The sequence below is a fragment of the Branchiostoma lanceolatum genome, chromosome 7 (assembly GCF_035083965.1).
Source record: "Branchiostoma lanceolatum isolate klBraLanc5 chromosome 7, klBraLanc5.hap2, whole genome shotgun sequence".
Lineage (NCBI taxonomy): Eukaryota > Metazoa > Chordata > Leptocardii > Amphioxiformes > Branchiostomatidae > Branchiostoma > Branchiostoma lanceolatum.
The window spans coordinates 17313777-17337059 of NC_089728.1; the positions used below are offsets into that span (position 1 = coordinate 17313777).

At 40.2% G+C, this 23283-nt stretch overlaps 1 protein-coding gene across 3 annotated transcripts; it reads left to right on the forward strand.

Annotated features, from left to right (window-relative positions):
* The first annotated feature begins 27 nt into the window (after nt 1–27).
* Nucleotides 28–23283, forward strand: LOC136437954 (uncharacterized). Of its 3 annotated transcripts, none has more exons than XM_066432552.1 (16): nt 28–143; nt 5617–6149; nt 6711–6860; nt 7853–8004; nt 10321–10496; nt 11088–11279; nt 11934–12064; nt 13317–13474; nt 13813–14198; nt 15106–15266; nt 16350–16508; nt 16960–17045; nt 17719–17769; nt 19771–19852; nt 20632–20770; nt 21933–23283. In XM_066432552.1, the coding sequence occupies exons 1-16, from the start codon at nt 134–136 to the stop codon at nt 22076–22078; spliced, it is 2712 nt and encodes a 903-aa protein (XP_066288649.1). In that variant the 5' UTR covers nt 28–133; the 3' UTR covers nt 22079–23283. The 3 variants fall into 3 exon arrangements, with proteins under 3 accessions (XP_066288649.1, XP_066288648.1, XP_066288650.1); XM_066432551.1 differs by lacking the exon at nt 28–143 and adding an exon at nt 4631–4738; XM_066432553.1 differs by lacking the exons at nt 28–143; nt 17719–17769 and adding an exon at nt 4631–4738.

Consider the following 23283-nt stretch of genomic DNA (forward strand, 5'->3'; position numbering starts at 1 on the left):
CTTAGCAACGTGACGTCATCCAAACAAATTCAAAATGGCGGCGAGCCAGCATTGGTTTCAAGAAGTTGGACTTTTTTGACGATTTCAGTGGTGTTTTGTAGGAATACGGAAACTTTCGAAGATCACAGCAGCCATGGCTACAGGTAATGTGACATTTCTTATCAAGCGACGTTGAAATTTTATTTGGAATTTCTAATACGAGTCTAGAAACGTCTGTTGAATGGAACATAATGGAAAAGTCAACCCATGTTTTGACACATCTCAGCGGGAGGGACTAATACGATCTGAGTGAAAACATTGGCCGTTGAACGTTGTGTTTACGTCTAGCTTTTTAAAAAAGACACAGCCTAAGCTCACTTACGTGCCGTTGAACAATAATGACATAGACGCAATGAAAAGGTTATAACTCATTGAATCTAGGAGGTGTTATTTTTGGTCAGGAAGTTAGGTTTTAATTCAGATTGCCCAGAGAGCTCAGACGGACACACCACTCGAGTTTTGAAGAACCCCACTTACTTGTATTTTCACCTGCTACAAGTGCATGGACTGAGTAAACATTGAAAGGAACTAGAGGACCCTTGAAGTCTTTAACAAAAGTGATAACTTTCCACCCACACTTGTGGTTGTTACAATGTTTTTGTTGAACGCTTTGTTGAAACTGTTTGGTATACCGTGTCCTGATCACCTAATCAGACCGCCGTTGAAAAGTTTTCATGGTAAAAAAAAAAGTATTGCGTGTGGTCCCCAAAAGGAACAAGCTGTAACAGTGGGGTTCAATCGCCTCCAACTGACCAGTCTAACTGGTCTAGACCTTTCAGCCTAGTGGTTACGGCTTGTGGTCTGTGGACTGGTGGGCCCGGGTTTGAGTCCCCCTGGAGCCTGGAATCTGTTTCTAATCGCCTCTATATTGCTATATTGCCTGTTTAATGATCACAAAGCAACTTAATCAGTAAGAAATGTCACATTTATTCTCATTCAAATTCATAGAATCAATAGATGTGTAAGAAATTAGTACAATCACATTTTAACCTTTAGCACTCTGAATAGCTTTTTGGCACCCGATTTCCTATTGGTTACAGAGTTAGGCAGCAGGGAGAAGGTTAATAAGACGATAACCGGTGGGCGTAAGAATTGGTAGAATCGCATTTCTTTAAGTTTAAGCCGTTTGACTGCCGTACTTACGAACGGGATCGGCCGTTGGATGTTCGAACAGCTTACGTTAGTGTCTGTTCGTAGCACACGTTCAAACATTTAAATAAAATAAGTCGGGTCTTAAGCCCGTCACACTTGTGCGTATAGACATTTAGTCCGCATGAGTGGCGTATTAACATGCTTTTTTGATAGCCAAATATGTGATTTCTTAGGCTCGATCATTAGGCTACACAACGGTGGGTCAGAGTCACTAGAAAACATCTTTTTCCCCGCAAATCTTACTTAAACCAAAAAAATGTTAATGCGCAACTCACGCGCACTTGAATATACGCACAAGTGTGAGGATTCAGAGCGTGGAGACATGTTTCTGTTGTCTGTTTCGTCTCGAGAAAGTTCTCTTAGCCTCCGTCCGTTGTCTTCCAAAAGTTGTTCACACATACAGCAGCATCTCTAGAACTTAGGGAAATCCATCCACACTCCCTACAGATGGTTCCCTTGGGTTTGACTTATCTGAATTACTGCTCAATTTTTAACATAAGAGCACATGAATCTATGCTTGTTGCGTAGCAGAATTTTCTGCTTTTCCCCAAATAGAGCAGTCAGTAAAGAAATGGCTCTTTCAATACAAGCAATAAAATGCATAAGAGTGTTGTGGTAAAAGTATGATAACCTGATAATATGATTATGCAAATAAGTAGCCTGAGGGTCATCCTAGTTAGTGACAGTCTTTTCCTTCATTTAGGAATCGAAAAACCTAGAGCTTAGACTCACTCAGGCAAGCAAATAAGATCTTCAATGCAAAAATTATGCCAGTCAAACATATCCTCCACCTAAGTACAAGTTGTTCAAAGCATGAAAGTCTTTGAGCTTTTAGTTTGGAAAGAAAGCTATTGTAGCATTTCCTCATAACTTATCAGCCTGAGTGTCATACTATTAGTTCCAGGCTTTCCCTTGGTGACCAAAAAAACTGCTTTTGCCCTTTTGATTCTGTCTTTATCACTGATAGATCTGCTTGGAGTCTATTTGCAACACTTGTCTATACTCTAGTTCCTGTTGTATTTTAGCCAGTGTAATTGAGGTAACACCCATTTTGATCACCTCTAATTGGTTCCTGTCAAAATAGCCACAGGGGGTCTCTCATCTTTGATGAAGAATTTATGGAGGGAGATCTAATTTCATTGATCCAAGGTTCACAACTACCCTTTTTTCGATGTATATTAATCATTATCAATGGCATGCCCCTTTGGCGCAAACAGAAACGCAACCCCGCTAATTCGCCATCTGGATCAAATTCCGTGGATCCTGGGGCCAGAGTTCGGGTCGACTCCAGCTCGAACATGTTGTAAGGGATTGCATTCGTCATTTCGGGTGGTGACGTAAAGTCAACGGCCCCCCATAAGCCTCAAGCGTCAAACCTCTGAACGTAAAATAACACGCTTATCGAGAATAGTAGGGGTGACCCGGTGTGCTTGGCTAAATATGCGAGCCGTAGCGATGCCCCATTGCACTACCACTAGCTACTTGAAAAAGCATCATGCTTAACCTCAATTGGGGATGACTGCTTTACTTTACTTTACTTACTTATAATTTCATTCCAAACATCCCACAACTAATCATCAGACTGTTGTCATTTTGAAGACATAAATTCCAACAGTTTGTCACTTATTATTAACTGCCCAAAGTTCTCTTGTTTCCATATCACTTAACACATTAAGTGTTTTTCCCCCACCTGGCTTTCATCATCTTTTGTTCCCAGATGCCCATGTGCGGGTAATTTTCCATCAGTAATCTGAGTGTTCTTTGTGATTTTCCACTCCATTTGATAAACACACAAGAGAAGGATTAATCATTAAAGATGTTTATCCAGTTCTGTTGTAAACTGAATACTGTACTCAGAATTGGCAGTTGTAGGTGGTTGTTGCTGATAAGGGCCGGTAAGCATTGGTGATAAGACACATGTATATACTGTAAATGCCTTTAAGTTCGCATGGTTTTTATTTCGGAGAAAATGGAGTGTTCGCGGTGGTTTTAAGTTTGCGTTTGAAACAATAGTAGCGCTACAGTCATACATTTATGTGTGTAAAAAGTTTCGCAAACATTTCTGCATTTACAGTAGTTAGTCAGCTAGTACATTCCTTTAAATGCCATTGGTCAGAAACCTTATCATTACTTTAAATGCATTTAAGTTCGCGTGTTTTCTTGTTTTTCGGTAGGAAAAAAATGGAACGTTTGTGGTGGTTTTAAGTTCGCGTTTGAAACAATAGTAGTACTACAGTCATAGGTGGGCAAAAAGTTACGCGGTGGTTTTAAGTTCGCGTTGAAGAGTTCACCGCAAAAACCGCAAACATAAACCACCGCGAATATTTCTGCATTTACAGTAACTTGATTTGCTTTTATTCACTAATTTCTGCCTTAAACGCACCAAACTGTAATTGGAAATGGAGAAATATATTTCAATACGACTTAAAATGGAGCCATCTACCAAATCTGAACAGAGTCAAATATAAAAAGAAGTCTAAGTTAAAATTCTAAAAGATTTGCTTGGAAGAAAAGTTTGCCACTTGTGTTCTTTTCCAAGTGTTGAGCACTCTGTTATATTGTATATCGGACAGGTACATAATTCCAGAAGCAAACTACTAGTAGTCATTGTACATTGTAGACTGTAGCTTGTTCATTGTTCAACAGACGTGTCCAACTGACCAATCACCTAAGGCCTACCTTTAGCTTGGACTTGTTCAAACAAAATTGTCAAAATAATGGATTATGCGGAATGTTTTTTAAAGTTTGCAAAACAGAAGCTTGTGTTGTGTTCATTGTTTCTGGGGTATTGACATTTTTGAGTCAAAGTTTTCCCATGGACAACCAAACAGAATAATTGCATTCTTGAAGGATGTTTAGATTCCAAGGTTGAAGGAGTTCCTTTGAGTGACACAAGCATGCATGGCTAGACTTGAAGGTAAATGCAACTGCCAAACCTTAAAGGAATTTGGTGTCCAGATTAACTGTATCTTTTTAGGGTCTTTATATTTTGCATTTAGAGCATAACCAGATATTTTACTTGAGATTTTAACAAAAAACAACTTCTGAAAAGTCATCCCGTAGTCACTCAAACATCTACTATACATAATTCTAAATGCAAGATGATCTTTAAATTTGAGTTTCAAGGAATTGGTGTCTTATAAACACTTACATGTAGGAGTCATAATCTTTAAGATCTTAAATCTCAGTCACGCAAACCTGGACCTTTGACACTGAAGATTGAAGAAGAGATCTTGAAGATTTTATGAGGCGTGCGGACCAACAGGAATCTTTTGTGGTCGTGTTTAGGTTCAACCTTCAGTCTAAACATTGCGCTCTTTGTACGAGTGCCAAAATCAATCACAGAAACATGGTTCAAACTCCAGTGCGTGCTACGGAGTCCATCGGACAAACATTTCGCTCCGCCCGCTAAAGACAAATAATATAGTGTACTATCACTGGGGCTCTATTGGCGCCAGGGTTACGGCAAATTTGTTCAACTGTGGGGGACCAGAAAGCGTCATGGCGAGGGTTCCTCTGTTTGAAGATATTAGAGCATCATACTACGGTAATCGGGAGAATTAAGAATGTTGTCAGTACTTAGTTGTGGCTGGTAGATCCCTTTTGAAGAGAGAGCATATTTGTTATTAGATTTTCTGTAAGTTGTCTGTTGTCGTGACTAATAGGCAAGAAAGCAACTTAGATTTAGCAAAGTAAACAATTAGTAGCACAAGTGCTTTATTGATTTGTAGTTTAAGTGAGTGTTTTGAAGACAGCAGAAATGAAAGGTTACTGTATGTTGTGCTGGTCCTATCATGAAATACTTTCAATAGCACTCAAATCTTCTCAATAGACGGCAGGTGGCAAAAGTACCATATATGTGCCACCCTCTGATTTATGACTATGATGAAAGAGTCTAATGTAACGCCTTATGTGTTTGCTGCTCACTTCTTTTGGGCGTTAATCACTTGTGTTGAAAGCTGTTGGCACCCCTTATATACTACTGCGCATTCAGTCATGTTGCATGTTACAGTGTTGCCCATGGATGTATACACAGTAAGCCCCTTAGTTTAAACAAACATTGAAAGTCAGCTTTTCTGCGCTGTGTGGTCAAAGACTAGAAGTCTTTGTTGTAAGTGTAAGAGGAAGTTTTCGAATAGATTTATACGTTGTGTTTAGTGAATGTATCGTGCAAAGGTTTGTCCAGAACTTTCCACTTTTGTTCTTGTGAATACTAGCTACATTTGTACATGTATTATAATATACTTAGTCTAGTAACAGCCTGCCCCATAGCCCTACGCACATAAGAATGTAGAAATGCAAAATAAAAACATGAAAATGAAGATTTAACAGACATGCAGCCACTCTCTCATTGGTTGAACTGCTAATTGTGATGGACACACAGTCAGGATCAATCTATTGACTGTAATTTCTGTCTCCCTACAGATTTGCATGGCACTGAGCTGATGTACAACAGAATCATCGGCCCGAGAACCAACGCTCTCAGCGTCGACCAACACAAGAGCAGACATGGCATCCGCCTTCGCAGTATGAGCTTTCCCAGGAAGAGCAAGCGAGGCCTACGCTCTCCGTCCTCCCCCGCCCTCTCCATGGCAACGCCCATGGCAACGCAACTCGTTCCCATGGTAACATCGTCCTCGGCATTGTTACAACGGGAGAGGACGTTCCCCACGGCTTCTGGGGCGACCCCGAAGGGCAGCAGTATGGTTCCCGCGGAATTCCCGCAAGCGGACACCCCTGAGCCGGAAGTTATAGAAGAAGTGTTCCCGATACAGTACCCGTTACTGCACGACGAGATGAACAGGCAACGTGCAATCGCTGCTCAGAGCTTCGGCGCGGGGCTCAAGATCAAACAGGTTCCGCTGCCGCAGCTGTACAAACAGGAGAAGGACCAGCCACGATCGAGAACGCCGTCAGCGCGGGGTGTACGCGCCGTGCCTGTGTACAAGGACAGAGAGGTGAGAAAGGTAGCTTTTATATTGTACAGTAACTGCTTTAAATCTTATTCTAAAGGGTGATAATGAGCCCAGGCTGTCTTCAGAACCCGTCCCTCTGTCCTGGTAAGAAAATTTGCTTGTTGGGACGGAAAAAAAATTCACCTAATTTTTCCAAAGAATCTCAACTTCATGTCATGAAATTACTGAAAAATTAATTTCGTATGCTCAAAATGACAGATTTAACAATAGAAATTAACAGCAAAACAACTTGTAGGACGGAAACAAAGTTAAAGCTGGAGACAGCCCTGTACTGTATGAGGAATAGAATTGAGATTCAGGATCTTCCAGATCCTTGAATCATCGGCTACAAATTTGCTACAGTTACTTGAGCAACTGGATAGAAATGGCCAGATGTTTCAGATAGCATGATCCACTACTCTCCGTCAGTGACTGGACTGAGTAAGATACGCAAGAAAACAGTTCTCACTCCATTGGAGTAACTGTTTTCTTGCATGTCTTATTACCTGGATGTCTAACCTTCATCAACACTGTTTACAAACACTTTTTTATTGCTCCTGTTAGACGCCGAGTCCAGCCCCTCAGGCTACAACCTCTCGTCTGTACCTCCGAGACACTCGCTCCCCCATCAGGAACATGAGTGAACAGCAGCGGAGACTACAGGACGAAGAGAAGGCCAGGATGAGGACCAAGGTCATGAAGAGGACAGCAGAGGTACAGCCAGTTGATGAGTCTGTTAGCTAACTAGATTATTGATAACTACATGTAAGCTAGATTTTATTGGTCCTGTGTGGTCTTTTGGGCAGGTTTGACTGTACAAGACAGTGAAACTATACATCAGTACTGAAATCCAACTGTCAGTAATTTAACAGTTACTGACACTAAATGCATTTAAGTATCAGCTTTACTGTCACTCCTGTGATATAATTAAGTAACCAATACTTAAGGTTTCTTGATGATTATAAGTACTTAGTACTTATCTCTCACTGTTGGTTGCTGTCTTGACAGTACTGATCAATATTGCCACTGGCAATTACTGATATACTACTGCCAAAAATTGACAAATTTAATATCTTACTGTCAGCTACTGTTCCACTTACTGTCAGTTTCTGACTACAACTGTATTGTTCTGTCCAGATTGTCTCTCCTGTAATATGTAACTGACCATGTACTCTAGGTTTCTTATGATTTCTTATTACTGATCACTCACTGTTAGTTGCTGTCTTGCTTGCCACAGGCAATTACTGACATATTACTACATGTACTAAAATAGACAAATTTCATCTCTTACTGTCAGCTCCTGTTCCACTTACTGTCAGTTTCTGACTACAACTGTGCCACTGGCAATTACTGACATTCTACTACAGTTTCATGTAATACTGTCATTTCCTGTTTAACTTACTGTCAGTTTCTGACTACAACTGTGCCACTGGCAATTACTGACATTCTACTACAGTTTCATGTCTTACTGTCAGCTCCTGTTCCACTTACTGTCAGTTTCTGATTACAACTGTGCCACTGGCAATTATTGACATTCTACTACAGTTTCATGTCTTACTGTCAGCTCCTGTTCCACTTACTGTCAGTTTCTGACTACAACTGTGCCACTGGCAATTGCTGACATTCTACTACAGTTTCATGTCTTACTGTCAGCTCCTGTTCCACTTACTGTCAGTTTCTGACTGAATCTGTGTCGTTCTGTCCAGATCGTGGGCCACAGAGTTGACCGGATGTACTACATGATGGGGTCCAACGTTCCGCTGCTGTACCGGTACCAGGTCGACGATGACGAGTTGAACCGCCTGCGCGAACTGTCCCAAGCACGGTCCGGTACCTCGCACTACGGCAGGGGACTCAGGTACAGCGGCTTTGGTGTTTATGTTGCAGTTCTTTTTAACTAGGATATATAGTCCAAAATTGTGTGTAGGGATGGGGAATGGGAAACGGTCAGAACCAGAGTTGCCTAATCGGCTCCTGTCAATCAATTTGCATGCCGTCCCAGTGTCTGGTATGAGGAAAAACAACAACAACTGTGGGGGCAACACGTGTACTTGTGTACCAGGGAAACAGGGTGTCCCCTGCAAAAGAAGGGAATCTAATTTCATATATATACATGTATCTCTGGGAATCTCTGTCATATATGTTGAAATGTTCTCTGCACAAATTTAAAGTTACAAATCAAAGATGTATCTTCTCAGGATTTTTCTTTCCCTAGACCATGTTTCAAAACATGATGCATGTTCCTATTAACTTCAATATAAGTTTTATTCTTTGGATATGGATATTACACAGTTTATATGTTTGCTACTGATTACTGATACATAAGTAAAACAGAGCATAATTTATATAAAATGTCCCCATTGAAGTAGCCCTTAACCTTTAAGAATTTTGATGAGACTAATGATTAAAAGCTCCCATGAACCAAAAGAAGTTAAAACTTTGTTTTAGAAAGGTATGATTTCCCTTGAGGTGTTTAGGAAATATTTAACCCAATCTACCAGGCCTTTAGCTGTGAAAGGATTATCAAAAATGAGATATGATATTTTGTGTTTTAGCAAGTTCAGGTTTGTAGGAACAGAGGCTTGGACCATAGACCCGCTCCTGCCGCACATAGGCTCACGCGAGGAGCTAGCTCTACACGCTGCAAAACTACAGGCACAGATAGAAATGCAGGAGTTACAGGCCAAACTACAGGCACAGATACAGGCAGATAAAGAGATTCAGGCCATAGAACAGGCACACAGGCCAGCAAGACAAGTTCAGGCAGGATGTTCGAGAATAGACATTCTCATACAATCAGGCTGGTTGAGTGCGCAGTCAAGCGGAAAGACAGACAGTAAGGGAAGTCTTGAACCTGAAGTCTTCAGTAGAAAATACAAACAGACTTTAGCACAGCCGGGAAGAGAGTATTCTAAAAGTGCAGATTATCAACAAAGAAAGACATTCTTGCAGGCCAGGTCGAATGCACAGGTGCTAGGGCTGAAAGAGAGACATTTAGCAACAGATAAACATTTCCCTCAGAGTAGACTCAAGCTAGGAGCATATCCGGGCATGGATCTAACCATTGTGGGACAGGGGAGGTTTTTCTCATCAGACACGGGAATCTACCAAGGGACACTGAAAGGGGAATAGTAAGCTCTGTACGATCATTGTTTATTTTGATGTAAATGTTATCAAAAAAATTGGGAAGGCGTCTTTACATTTCAGAAACATTTTTTCAAGAGACACGATTCCAGACATTCAGTAGATTTGACGGCAATTGATGATATTGTAGTCCTTTAGAGTTTTTCTTTTTTAATTGAGGGCTTCCTGTTGCAGAAAAATCTGTTATGCCTACAACATACTATTGTCATTTGTAAACATGGGCAGTTTTAAAGTCAATATTAGGAACAAATGACTTTTGTTTTGGTTTCACTTAGCATTGTAGAACTCTATAGGAGTTAGAACATTGCCTTGTGGATCCCTTCCCTCTTATAACACCCACTGTTATTGTAACACCACATCGCTGACCACCTACATTTTGTACAGCTGAATCAGGAAAGATTAAATATGCAGTTGTATACTCCCTTGAACATGACTTTTCTTACTTGCAAGTTAGCAACTTAGTATTATAGACCGATCTCATAGCCCCACCCACCTCTGTCAAAACATAGATTCAAAATAAAAAGATAAAAATGCAAATATCTTGACAGACATACAGACACTCTCTCATTGGGCAAACTGCTAATTGCCATGCTATGATTGGTTGAACTGCTAATTGTGACTGACAGTCAGGATCAGTGTATTACCATGGCAAGGCTCCTTGGATAGTAAGCTTGGACAATCAGGAACCAAGTGCCAATAGAAAGATTGAACTGAGAGACTGGCAGAGTTTGAAAGAACAAGTGAAAGAATTAAAGACTTGCTGACTGTGTAGGGAGACAATAAGTCAGCACCAAGGACAGACTTATTGTGAGAAAAGTTCTCCAAGGTAAGGAAAGCAAAAAAAAAAAAATGAAGTCCCCTTTTTGAAACTTTTATTTTACAGTATTAGCTTTCTGATACAGTTAAATTTGGTTTTCAACAAGTGTTGTATACAGCTTTAGGAATGTTTAGTGAAAGAGGAGTTTTATAAATACAAATTTTGTAAGAATTCCATACCATGTTGTCTTATTTGCTAAAAATTTCTTCACAGCAGTGGAATGGGAAAATATAAACAGTGGTCTCATGAAATGGCACCACAAGACTACCAAGCTACCCCCGACAACCTGCCTGGTGCAACCACTATCCCTGTCATCAGGCACGAGGCAGAGGGGAGTAGTGAGCAGCTAAACAGCACCAAGAAGCATCCCAGTCCTGTTAGCAGTAGAGGTAGGCTGATCCACCCTTGTTTTACAATGGAATGGTCTAAGAAGGCTGAAGTATTACAAGATACATAACGGGGGCACTGAGACTATTGAAATGAAAAGTTTTGGGCTCTAGAACAAGGGGGAAAATTAAATTCAATATATTACTGCAGCTATTTGCTGCCAAGAGTAATAGAAATGTATAAAAAATGAAAATTGCTCAACATTTGTAAAATATCTGACCCCAAAAGTACAAAAAGACTGCTGATCACAGACTAATCTCTTACAAGGGAGAAGGCAAAAAAATGAGATATTGATACAATATCCCTACAGGTATTCCATGGAAATGGTAGCAAAAGATTAACCCTTCAACATCCGTAAGGGACTTCCTTGTCCTAAAACCAATCCAGTTCAGGTTGTAATTGATAAAGAGCTCCACTTCTAAGGTCTTGCCAAAAAAGGTTACAAACAGTCACTGAAATATTCTGTTCACAGACTAGATAACAAGATCACCACCAGGATCTATATACAATCAACAGCCGACATTTCGGTGAAAGCCTGTCACATTCCTCAGAGTAATACTGTTCACAGACTAACCCTCAGTCTTTCCCCCTAGCCTCTCCCACAGCAGAACACCAGCAGATGCACAGTATCCACATCCAGGTGGAGAGACTCAGTCTGAAGGACGGGTCCATGCAGGACGGACCCGCCAGTCTCAACGTGGAGATCAACAGCTCCCCCGAGGGGACGGTAAAGAACCCCTCCGCAGCAGGGGGTGGGGAAACGGGTGAACCGGATGACCATGGAAGTGAGTACATATCTCTTACGTCAGGGACACATTCCCAAACCAGGGCTCGGACGAAAGGAACGAGTTTGCAGGAACGAAAAATAAAAGAATTGCAATTATACTCAAGACAAATTTTTTTTGTTCCGTTGTCCTTTGTAAAGTTTGTATTATTCCTTCCATGTTTGGATATTTGAACCTGCAGCTGGCGTTACTGGGAGTTTGGATATTTCTTGGTGTTCCTATACGATACTACATGTATTCCTTTTTCACTGTTCACAGCATAAATAAACATGGGGTACTCAAATAGTATGTTCTGATGAGATGGTTGTGTTTGTAATTTCTGTTTGTTAAAGCAGAAGAAACAGCCAATTGCTGGCTTGTCACGATTAAGTTGTTCCTGCCCACATTCTAAAGATTTTTTTGTTGTTGCTGAATGTCATCTGCTCTTCTGTCAAATCAAGTACCTATTTTTGACAGGTGTCAATCTCTCTCAGTTGCCATCAACATGTAGAAGTGCCTTTCCCAAGGGCACAACATTGGGGCATGGCAAGTATCGAATCCGGAACCTATTGGTTCTGAACCCAATGCTCTAACCACAGCAATGCCAATAATTAATTACTGATTGATTGTGAATTAAGAACTTAATATTTTATTCAATCATTCCATTGTTTGCAGGTGCTGCAGAGTCTGTAGCCCTCCCAGGTGAGGAGGGAGGAGAAGAAGAGACATCAGGGGTACCTACAGAGGAGGCAGCAGCCTGGCAGAGGGGGGAGGAGGGGGAGGAGTCAGAGGGAGAGCAGGAAGAGGTGAGGGTCAACCAATGGATGATTAACGTTAATGCTACGATCACATTTGTGTAGGGGGTATAACCCTGGCCAAGCTCCGAAGCCACAAATTTGTCCCGGTGGACCACCGGATATGGGTACCTCTCGGTGCTTCACAATTAGCCTACAACGTCTATTTGTCGACGGGTCCAAGGATGATTTTAACTGCGGGTTAAAAGAATCCTGGGGCCTGGCTGTGCCCAAAGATAGCCTGGTACCCACAGGGTGTCCCACAGGACCACATAGGGGGAAACCCCAAAAAAGCTCGTAAACTACTTGGTTGGGCCCCTTTTTCCAATTGTGACCAAAGCATTAAACATAGATTCTTATCCTCTTGCATTGTTTATTTATTGTACTAAATCATAATATTTGTCCAGCTAATGGATGCTTATTTCATATATCCCAGCAAGCTGCTAGGTTAACTTGAACATCTACACCTGGTAAGTTCTGCAGGCCCTGCAGTTTTGAATGTGATAGCAAGGTGGCGTTTTTGATATGCTGTGAATTGATGTATGAAGGCAACCACACTATAGGAAGTGACTTTCTTTCTACTGCAATGATGTTCAGGAACCATACCTATATCAGGATGATTGGCAGGAAGAAGACAGTGACAGAGAAGGCAAACTTTCTATCTTAAGCACCAATCACTTGGGATGTGATGCACCAACAAGATACATTTTGACCAAACAATTCCCAAGCTACATAGAAGTGTTACACGACCACATTAAGAGTGCACATGCACCTGTTACTACGGCACCCAACTGGTTGGCCATGACCTGGCACCATTGTTTCATGGTCTCTAGTTTGTCTATATCACTTTCATGTTTGTCCATGGCAGAGGAAAGACTAAAGTTTAAACTCTGACGGAAAATGATAAAAAAAGAATGTAGAAGATTTAGAAAAAAAGATTAAAAGATATATGTCATTTATATGAAAAAAATACACTTTAATTTTTAAACAAAAAGGTGATTGCACAAGAAAGTTGACAGAGAAAATGCAAAATGAATTGAAAAAAATATGCACGAACTGAAAAAAATATTATTAATAGTAACATTTCCATGCACATACCTCAAAATCAATTTTGGCTAATTGTGGGAGGGCAACTTGTAAAGGTGTGTTAACACCTGTTTTGCCCTCCCTTTCACGTTGTGACAAACTCAAATAAACAATAACTAGCTAAAAGTTTACATTTGGCTTGTCCTTGGTGCTGACTTTTGTGTTGTTGTTCCCCCAGACTGTCCCTGGTGCAGGAGAGGCTGAAGCCAGTCAGGACCAGTCTCAACTGGATTCAGGAGGTCCCCAACTGACCGTCTCCCGCCACTCTACGCCGCAACCGAATGTCGCACTCATAAAAATCGTCAAGGGCGACAGAGGTCCACGGCGCAGAGACGAGTATGTTATTTCTTTGTATTTTTTTCACTGTAGCGCCCGTTTCAGAATGGTATCAACCACATTTTTGCATGACATGCTGTTGTTTGTTTTCTTTAAAAGGTAGAAAAGTATAACATAATGTAATTTTGAACTCAGTTTTAACCTACCAAGTAGTCAGTGAAAATTTGTTCTTTACAGCAGCATTGGAGTGCTAAAAGTTCATTTTCTTTGAAAACCCATGACAGAAGAAAACAGCATTTTGCTTTAAAAATTACCCACTTTGTACTTAGTTTGTACCCCAGTTTCCTACATCCATTTGTCTTACTGATTGAATTATTTTCTCTTCTTTTCCTATTCAGTGTATTCAACACCAAATTTGACAATCCAGAAGAAGAGGAGTCACAAATACAATCAAGTGAGCAATTCGATGAGGGACAGATACAAGATGGCGAATGGGTCCCTCGGGTTGATGAGGATGCTGATGACAACGATGATGATGATGATGATGATAAACATGGTGGTAACAATGTTGCTGAAGGAGAGTCATACACGAGGAGTTACGGAGAGTTCAATGTGACCGTTAGGACTGTGGAGAAAAATGGAGAATCTCTCCAGCCGGAGTCGGGAGACAGAGGAGAGGGGAGAACCAGGGGGAGAAAACAGGACAGCAACAGAACGATGATCGGAGGGCTCAGGAGAAAAGGAAAACCGGAGGGCGGGTATGTGGACGCAGAACCCAAAGCAGGTGAGAACTGCCACTCTACATTATAATGTTTACCTTCTTGGAAGGGAAACATATTTTGCTACGTTTCTTTTCCCTCTTCTTCTTCCTCTTCTTCCCTTCCAAACAAATAAGGTCAATGACCTGGACCAGATAGCTGTCACCATGGTTACTGGTAAAGTAGAAGACACCCTGTGGTGTTGGATTACATTGTACATCATGTAGCAGGTGCTGGAGGGACCTGGTAACCTTATACATGAAATGTGTTTGAGTAGCAGTGAGTTGTTTGGCTAGACCGTGCGAAGGTAAATATTTTGTATTTGCTTGCAAATGTTACCATTCTGGTTTCTCCTTTACATTCAAGAATATGAGAAAATACAAACATCAACTAGAAATTCCTGTTATTGGTCAGTACCATTTTGAAGGAAAGCCACACCTTGAACACATTAAAAAAGGTACCACATGTGTTTAGAAATAGTGTTTTTAGAAAATAGTGGAGGTTCATCTTAATCTTTTCCTTGCTGCTTAACCCTGTAACAAATACAAATTCACTGACTACCTTCGCAGGCTAAAGGTTAGTAGTAGTAGTCACTGTAGTAGTAGTAGTACGTGCACAGGCCAGCACCTTGCTATGGGTTATACCGCCCTTTTTTCGGGGTGAGATACCTATTCCTTGGCTGTCATACAAGACGGAGATGCACCAGTTCTCCCGTCCAGGTGAATGATGTAAATCTTATGGCTGATACGAGACGGAGGTTCGCCAGGCCTCCATCCGGGTGATTTGTAGTGAATCACCAACTCCAGACAGAAGGATTTGGACCATCGCACACCAGGGCATGCCCCTGCTCTAAAGGTTAACTCAGCCAAACTCTTGACCAACAGAGAAAAACAACACTGAAAAATTTCAAATCCTTTATGCTTCATGCTTTAGGTGGGAGAGGGGATGCAGACTTGGCAGCAGCTACAGAAGAGTACTACAGACAGCTGCATGAAGGGCAGGATGGTGAGGAGGAAGAGCAGGATGAGGAGGACACAGGAGATGTAGCAGGAAATGATGGAGATGATGCAACAAGAAAATATCCATTCCTAAAGGTACAGTACACTGAACTTCACCTTCTCCCTAGGCCTGCTGCCTAACTCTGTACGCTCGTTTTCATTCAAATTTACACATTTTGCAAGCCATTACCGTTTGAAGTAAGACATTCCTGACATTAAGATATGCTACATATAAGGTGACAAACTGTCATTTTTATGACGACTTAAAACTTTTTTGGCTTTCAAAAACGACAGTTTCTCACCTTATATGTGGCATATCTTAATGTCAGGAATGTCTTACTTCAAACGGTAATGGAAGTTACAAAATGTGTACATTCAAATGAGAACGAACGTATAACCAATAGGGAATTGGGTAACAAATGGCCATTTCAGTGTGCTAGAAAACTAAAGGTTGTTCATAAGCAGCTGTACTAAACTTTCAGACATTACCTAGATTAAGTTCTTGTTATGCATGTACCACAATCTAGTTGGCACTCAGGTTCATATATCATATTATAAGTGCCATTAGCCATTTTGAGGCCGTATGGCCAATGGGTTGTTGTCCTCTGTGTCTTGAGCACTCGTCTGACACTGTATTGGGGGGCGGAGCCCAACTATCTCCTTCTACTGCCTTTTACCTTCCCAACTGAAGTCAGGTACCAGTTTTTACACCTAGGCAGAGTGAGGAAAGCAGTATAAAGTGCCTTTCCCACGGATACAACGTCTAGTCAGGAATGCCAGGAATCGAACCCGTGACCTCTCAATCTAACCTCCGCTAGCCTAGCCACTGGGCCTTTCAACATCACTCAAATTTATATAGTTTTTGATTACCTATTTATTTTTTTAAATACATTTGTTTCATCTTTAACATCTGGGTGGGCCCTTCAGCCATAAGCTGATTTCTAAGGGGGCCAGAAACACATGAAATAAAACAAATGGGAAATGCAGGAATATTCAACAATGTCACAGAAAATAACTCAACTAAAGACATATGAGAGGAAATTAACATACCTAAAAACATTTCAATGATAATGAAATGAAATATGACAAGTATAAAATGAGAACTACCAATTCTACAAGGTAATATATCGATCAACATTTGCACTAATCTAATTTTGTATGCGCATATTTTGGTTGCAGAAGTTCATGTTCACCTTCATGTCATCGAGACAACAGCAGATCTTTGAGAGAAAGTTTGACGAGATTGACCTCGAAGGTCAAGGGGTCATTACCACTGAGACGCTGAAGAGTAGGATGTTTGGGACCTTAAAAGAGAGAGATCTGGATCTCCTTATGAAGGTATTACTATTAACCTCCATTAACATTGAACCACCAGGTTACATAAAGCCGCCACTTTGTAAAACAGTGGGTTTGAGAGATCTCTTGTACAGCACCCCCCAGGTATGCACAGTTTAGATATACAAGAGTGCATTATACTGGCGGACGTTGGGTCTGAGATCTGTTTGGATGTATCTTTCCAGGGTGGCGGAATTATGTACCTTGGTGGAATTATGTTTAACTTAGTAGATGTTAATTTGTATTCATGTGTCTTCAACTAGAAGTATCGACTGATAAAGCTGTGAATTGCACCTTAGTCTTCAATCATTATGATTTCAGATGTATGAATAAGTTTTTCCTGCCTGTTAAAAGATGTGCTTTACTTTGTTGAAAAATATGTCTTACATTTTTTTCGACTTCAAAATTATTTTAAGTTCCTATCAATGAAATTTATGTTTTTCTACCACTCTAGGTGTTTGACTTGAACAGTGATAAGACAATAGACAAGAGGGAGTTTGTGACAGTGGCGGCCCTTAACGACAAACTGAGGGGAATAACGTAAGCACATCCTTTCATTTTTGTATCTCTCTTACCATTTCTACAATCTGAGCATTCTTTCCTAAATGTATTGCATCTATCAAAAAAACATCTTTTGTGTCTCTGCCTTGTGGAGATGTCATTTTAATTCCTTCAATACTTCCCTCATGTTCAGCTATACTAGGAAGTATATCTGTTATGTGTGCTTGTCTTAATGACTAACAAAACATCCAGTTGTATATCATTATAATTTCTGCTGTTGGCAGTTGGGAAAACTGTTTATTTACTAACTTTGGTTCATCTGTTCTGTTATGTAACATATTCATTTGATTTTTTCCTGTCTGTCAATGTGTAGTTTGACGCTTAGGCCTTACCAATTTGATATGTTGGTTCTCATATCTAAAAGATAATGCTAGATTGGAAAATCAAAGAAAATAGAGTCTGAGGAGAAAGTCTGTACCTTGGTACACAAAGTTTCAGGGGATGAACAAAGTTAGAGAAGCGAGCTTTCCTCACAGCCTTCTGTTTTCATGATTTCCGCTCGCTACGGTTTTACATAAAATTGTTACAGAACCAACAAATTCAATTGGTGTGGCCTAAGTATGCTATAACTGAGTGGTGTTTGTGAGGACAGGTGGTAAGGGTGACAATGATGTCTTCTTTAACCCTGACTGTGCCTGATGTTTCTCACTAGGGGTGATATGCACTTACTTGATGCATTTACTGGTGACAGAAAGGACACAAGGTACCAGGGTGTGACGTGAAGTGATGTGATGTGAAACTAACAAATACAAAGTTTATGCAACTGGCCTAGATCTTCGATCTTAGACCTTAAGCCCCCCTCTCACTGGACCCGCGGCACGCTGGCTGTGTTGCTGCATCCTGAACTGAATCTGTGTTACTCTTGACTTCATAATTATGGCAATATCATTCAAAACATGCAAATATGACCAAAAAGACAACAAAACACTTGTACTCGGAGAGGATTATGTTTTCGGTTGAAAAATCTGTTGGGTGGGTCTGAATGTATGTCAGGAGCATAACTCAAGAAAACTTCAATGAATCTTTATGATTTTTGGTAGGTGTATAGTGGTTGTGTAAAGGAAGGTCAAGTTCGAAAATGGTTTACCTTGCGTTTTTCAATAGTACTGCAGCGGACTTAGCATTTTTTTGTGTTTGTATGTAGGCAAAAAAAGTGACGGAAACGTTGATGGATCTTCATGATTTTTTGCAGGTGTGTAGATGTTGTGAAAATGGAGGTCAAGTTCAAAAATGGTTCTCCTGGCACTTTCCGTCGGTACTGCATCGGGCTTTGTGTGGATGTGAATTTTCTTGTGGACAACATAACTCAAGAAGCTGTTGATGGATCCTTATGATATTTAGTGGATGGGTAGGATTTACCGAAAGGAAGGTCAAGTTCGATAATGGGCCTTCTAGCGGGTACCAAAGGTACTGCAGCAGAGCTTCAAAATTTAGGGGCATATTTTCTGAAAGTGCTATGGTCATGATTTTTGTGTGGTAGATAGTTCGTGCCACAGAAAGTAAGTTCTGTAAATTTTGGCCCCCTAGCGGCTTGTTAAGAACCGCAGTGGGTGTTTTTGTTTTGACATTCGGACATGAATAACTTGAGAATGGGTTGACAGATCGTCGTGATGTTTGGTATGTAGAGAGCTCGGATGGTACTTTACATAATCAATGACTAATTATGCAAATAAGGAGCTAATTTGCATAATTAGTCAGGAAAGTTTGTTAACCCACTGCCTTTCAATGGGACATGGGACAGTGTCAGGTCATGTAAACAGATAGCCTTGCATAAACGTACATGTAGGTCAAATAAATAAACTATTCTCCAAGCAGAGGTGTGGGTCCTGCTGGTTTTTGACGCGTTCAGTTTAAGCATTTTTGTTCAACACGGTTGGCGACATAATGAAATAGGGACAAAATAGAAAGCCTGACTAGAAACACCTAAAAACGTGCCAGATTTATTCTATTCATATGTATTGACTGTACTATTTCATCATCACTTTCAACTTTCAACACTGCCATATCGAACCTTTGTGGCCCATATAATATCAAGATACTCATATTTTTTCATGACCAGTTATAACATATATCAGCACACTCTACACATATACTAGTCCTGTACCACCAAATGATTTTTAACCCTATCTTAACTGGACTCATTCGCCCAATCATAACGTCCAAATGGTATGGTGCATGATCAAATTTGCAGGGGGTGATAGGCACGTAAATATAAATCACTTTCCATAATAAGCCTTGATTATTTGGCGAAGATAATGTGTTTGTGGAACTCTAGTTTGTCAATGAAATTCGTTGAGTGCATTGTCAATTTGATCGGCCGCTTTGAATTGAAAAAAAAAAATGATATGGAAACGACAAGCAGGAAAAATGGACAAAAAGAGACTACCCTTAGGATTTATAAATAAATGAATAGAGTAAACTATGCCACTCGCCTGTTCTGTGGACATTTTTGTATTCTTAAAAAAAACGAAATTGCAAAGTAGGCAATAGGCTGATAGACCCAAGGCTACTGAAGTTTGTGTGGCTGCTGAGAAATTTGTTGAAATATGCTATAGCAACTGATTGCTGTGTTGTGCTGTGTTGTGCTGTGTTCCTCTGTCTCAAAATTAACCTTTTTACATGTGTGGTGACTTATATATCACATGTAGTATTGTTTCTGAGATCATCTACAACATTAACAAGTTTTCTTACATTACTTTTGCAGTACGCTGAGCCCAAATGATCCACTAGAGCTGAATCTTGACAAGCTGGCCTTCCACATACAGGCCTACAAGGAGATGTTTCAGGTACGTGACAGCATAACTGTTCACAACAAACTGATCATTGTCAGTATCATCATCCAACTGTCATAAGCACCCCCATGATCATTAAGATCCTTTTGTGACCTTAGTTCTTGCTGTATCCCATCATAACTTTTTGCCGTACCCAATGACGGACATCGCACGGCCTGACAATGTGTTGTCACTCAAAAGTCGTGTCTAACTACCCTGGACAGCAACGTCATACACAGTTTCATGTAGACAATGCCAAGGTAAAATTTCCTGACCACCTCTTTGCCAAGGAGAGTTTTTTTTACAAATCTCCCCAAATCTTGAGAACATTTTTGTTGACAAATGTGGTCTAGAGTGCTCACGGGGTCTGCAGGAATGTTCTCAATATTACATGCAACATGACAAAATCAATGTAAATCTTATGTTCCATATCGTAGTAGCGTGCGTAAGTCCAATGGTTAGCAATCCTGCCTCTAGACCAAGAGGCCATCAGTTTGGATCCTGGCTGTGCCACTCACCCTACATATGCATGCTACCGGAAAGGGTCACCATTATTAGGATGGGACGTGAAGCCGTGGTCCACTGTTCATTGTGCCAGTCAAAAAGAGCTAGGGGAATTTCCCCGGTACAATGAACCTGTAAATACTGTACATAGCATCTGTCTTCTCTATCACGACCAGTGGAAAAATAGCTTTTCAGTGAGCTTTTCTGCTTTGAGGTCACTTTCATCACTTTTTCTATGCCCTTTTCCCGCTCTTTCATGGGACACCTGTACTGTCCGTCCCTCCCCGCAGGTGGTTGACACAGACGGAGACGGGCGCCTGACGATGGAGGAGATCATGTTACTGCTGTCCGCAGCTGTAGGGACGCAGGTGGGAACAGACAAGGAGCTGGTCAGGGCCATCATCAAGGTGTTGGATAAGGACGGAAATGGTGAGTTCTCAAAACCTTTTTTTTAACTTTAGGCCACACCAATTTTTGTTTCTTCTTGGAATAGCCTCTCATGTTTTTCCCATTTTGAAAAATAATTGGGTCGCTATTCCCAGTCGTAAATTTTTACTCACGATTTTACTATTTTGTTCAGTTGTAAAACTCAATAGCCACCAAAATAGATTATAAAGGCCTGCACATACCTAAAAAGTGTGGTGCCGTCGCATTTTATCAAAAGTTATAATTTTTCAGTTATTAAAGCTATTTCATAATATCAATCCATGTATTACATGACAAAAGGTAATTTTGTTACTGAAATTATAGCTCTAGATCAAAGAAAGGGGTGCATTGCATAAAATGAGCCATACAAAGCTGAAATTTGAATAATCCTCTTATTCTTTATGTTATGTACAGTACATGTAAACCCTAATCTTCACCCCAGACTATTTGCGAAAAATTTTATTTTTCTGAAAAAATCCAAGAAGCAACAAATGAAATTGGTATGGCCTTAAGTATAAGATACATACATTATGTCATGCAAATCCAAAGGTTGTGTGAAGGCTGTCTGGTATTGCTTAGGAATGTCTTTTATGATACAAGAATATCCAGGATACATCTAATAAACTGAAGCATTCTAAAACTTAATGTTGTAATTTTTCTCCATAAATTGAAATCATTGCAAAGTAATATGTATAGGTAGTGGATGCTTCTCCGACTCATACTGTCAGATATGGTTCCAATTAGCTGATAACAGGCTCAAATCCTGGGAAGGGCATCTCGGTTGGGGCTGCACCAGTCTTTCGGAAGGGTCATAAAATAGAGGTCCTGTATTTATCTAAGGGAAGGGGCTAGCAACCCCTCCCTGTGAAAATGTACCCTGCTACAGCAAGGAAACCTGTCGACCTATTTGCCACTAGGCACTTACGACAAGGCTGTAAACAACAACAAAAGAGAATTGAATATTTTTTTGGTGATGCCTCAGAGGCGAGCCTAATAGTGTGCAGTCTGCAAGAATTCTAGGGATTGTGCAGAAATGTGTCCACAGGAATTTCAGTCCACAGGACGATAACTCAAGAATGCCTGGACAAATTATCTTCATATTTGGTAGGTGGGTAGGTTCTTGCGATACCTCGAAATGATTAGATTTTTTGTTTTTGTTTTGCAGGCTCTATAGACTTTGTGGAGTACCTCTCCTTCATCCCGTTCTTCCTCCACATCCATCAGTACATCGTGCAGCGTCCAATCAGCATCACCGACGTGGAGAACGCTCGTCAGGCCGTCCAGAAGGCTCTGTCCAGGAGAAGCCTATGATCACAGCGCACTCTACCGTAAATCTTGAAACTTTCGCAGTGGTTTTACATTTGCAGTGGTTTGATTATCATGACACTACAAATATGCATTTTTGGCGAAACCTCAGGGGTGAGCCTAGTGATATAGTATTGTTACTGTGTTACTACTAACAGTAACTGTACTGCAGAATTGTTTCAACTACGTATCTAAAACACTGCAAAAACTTCATTTTCCTTCCTACTGTGAAATAAAACCATTGCAAAAGTAAATGAATTTACAGTTAACACAGAGTGGGAAGTGTGCATAGAATGAAAGTTCTAACATTCTTGCTTAGCATTTCTGATGTGCCATGCTTTAAATAAGTGTTAACAAAGTGTTGGAAGTATCTTCAGGAAAGGAGGATTTGGAAGTTGTGAAATCCCAAACTTGTCTTTAGGAGCATTTTGTGAGAACCTTTGATATTGTTCTCTGAGACATTTTTTTAAGGGTGGCTACTATTATTTTCAAGGTGTTTTGGGAGTACTCCAAATAAGAGATTATCAACTATTTTTATCCCAATAAAAATGTGTGTTGCACAGCTTTAACATGACGTGTGGCACAAAAGATGCATCAAAATGCTTTTCAGAACACAAATTAATGCAATTATGTTTATTGTACATAGACGTTTTTGTGTGAACACTTGTTAAAAGAGAATATTGTAGACAAAAGTAATATTTTCTCATGTGGAATGAAACCCCATCAGAAAGCCTTTTCTATACTTATATCAAGAGTTGATTTGTTAACTATATATATTTAGAATTATATATGTTATCATTATTATTATCATGTCATTTGGAGGAGTTATGGTGAAAATTTATGCACACAACTAATGAGACATATTATTAAGATGAAGCCACACTAATTTATTAATTCTTGGTTCTCTGGGTTTTTATTCAATTTTTCATAAGCTGCTTGTATAGAATGCATCTGCTGCTTTTCAGTGTTGTACATAAAATCATTTCATACGTTTTATGTGAGACGAAGGAAAGCTTATAATTATATAAAAGTGGAAGCCACAATTGGAATAAATGTTTATCATACCAGGGTAACATTTACTCAATCAAAGAGCAGTGAAAATTGTAAGCCACATGTAATATTACTGTATGGTGTTTGCAATTATTATAGAATTTTGTATCTATAATTTTCTATTTTCCTGGAGTCAGTGAGAATAAAGATATATATCTTCA

What these genes read in the sequence shown, in the direction of transcription:
- LOC136437954 (XM_066432551.1), top strand. Translation starts at nt 4,693, where the DNA reads ATGGCGAGGGTTCCTCTGTTTGAAGATATTAGAGCATCATACTACG. An exon ending in TATTAGAGCATCATACTACG is followed by an intron (nt 4,739 to 5,616) that starts GTAATCGGGAGA and finishes GTCTCCCTACAG; the next exon opens with ATTTGCATGGCACTGAGCTG. An exon ending in CCTACAAGGAGATGTTTCAG is followed by an intron (nt 19,853 to 20,631) that starts GTACGTGACAGC and finishes CCCTCCCCGCAG; the next exon opens with GTGGTTGACACAGACGGAGA.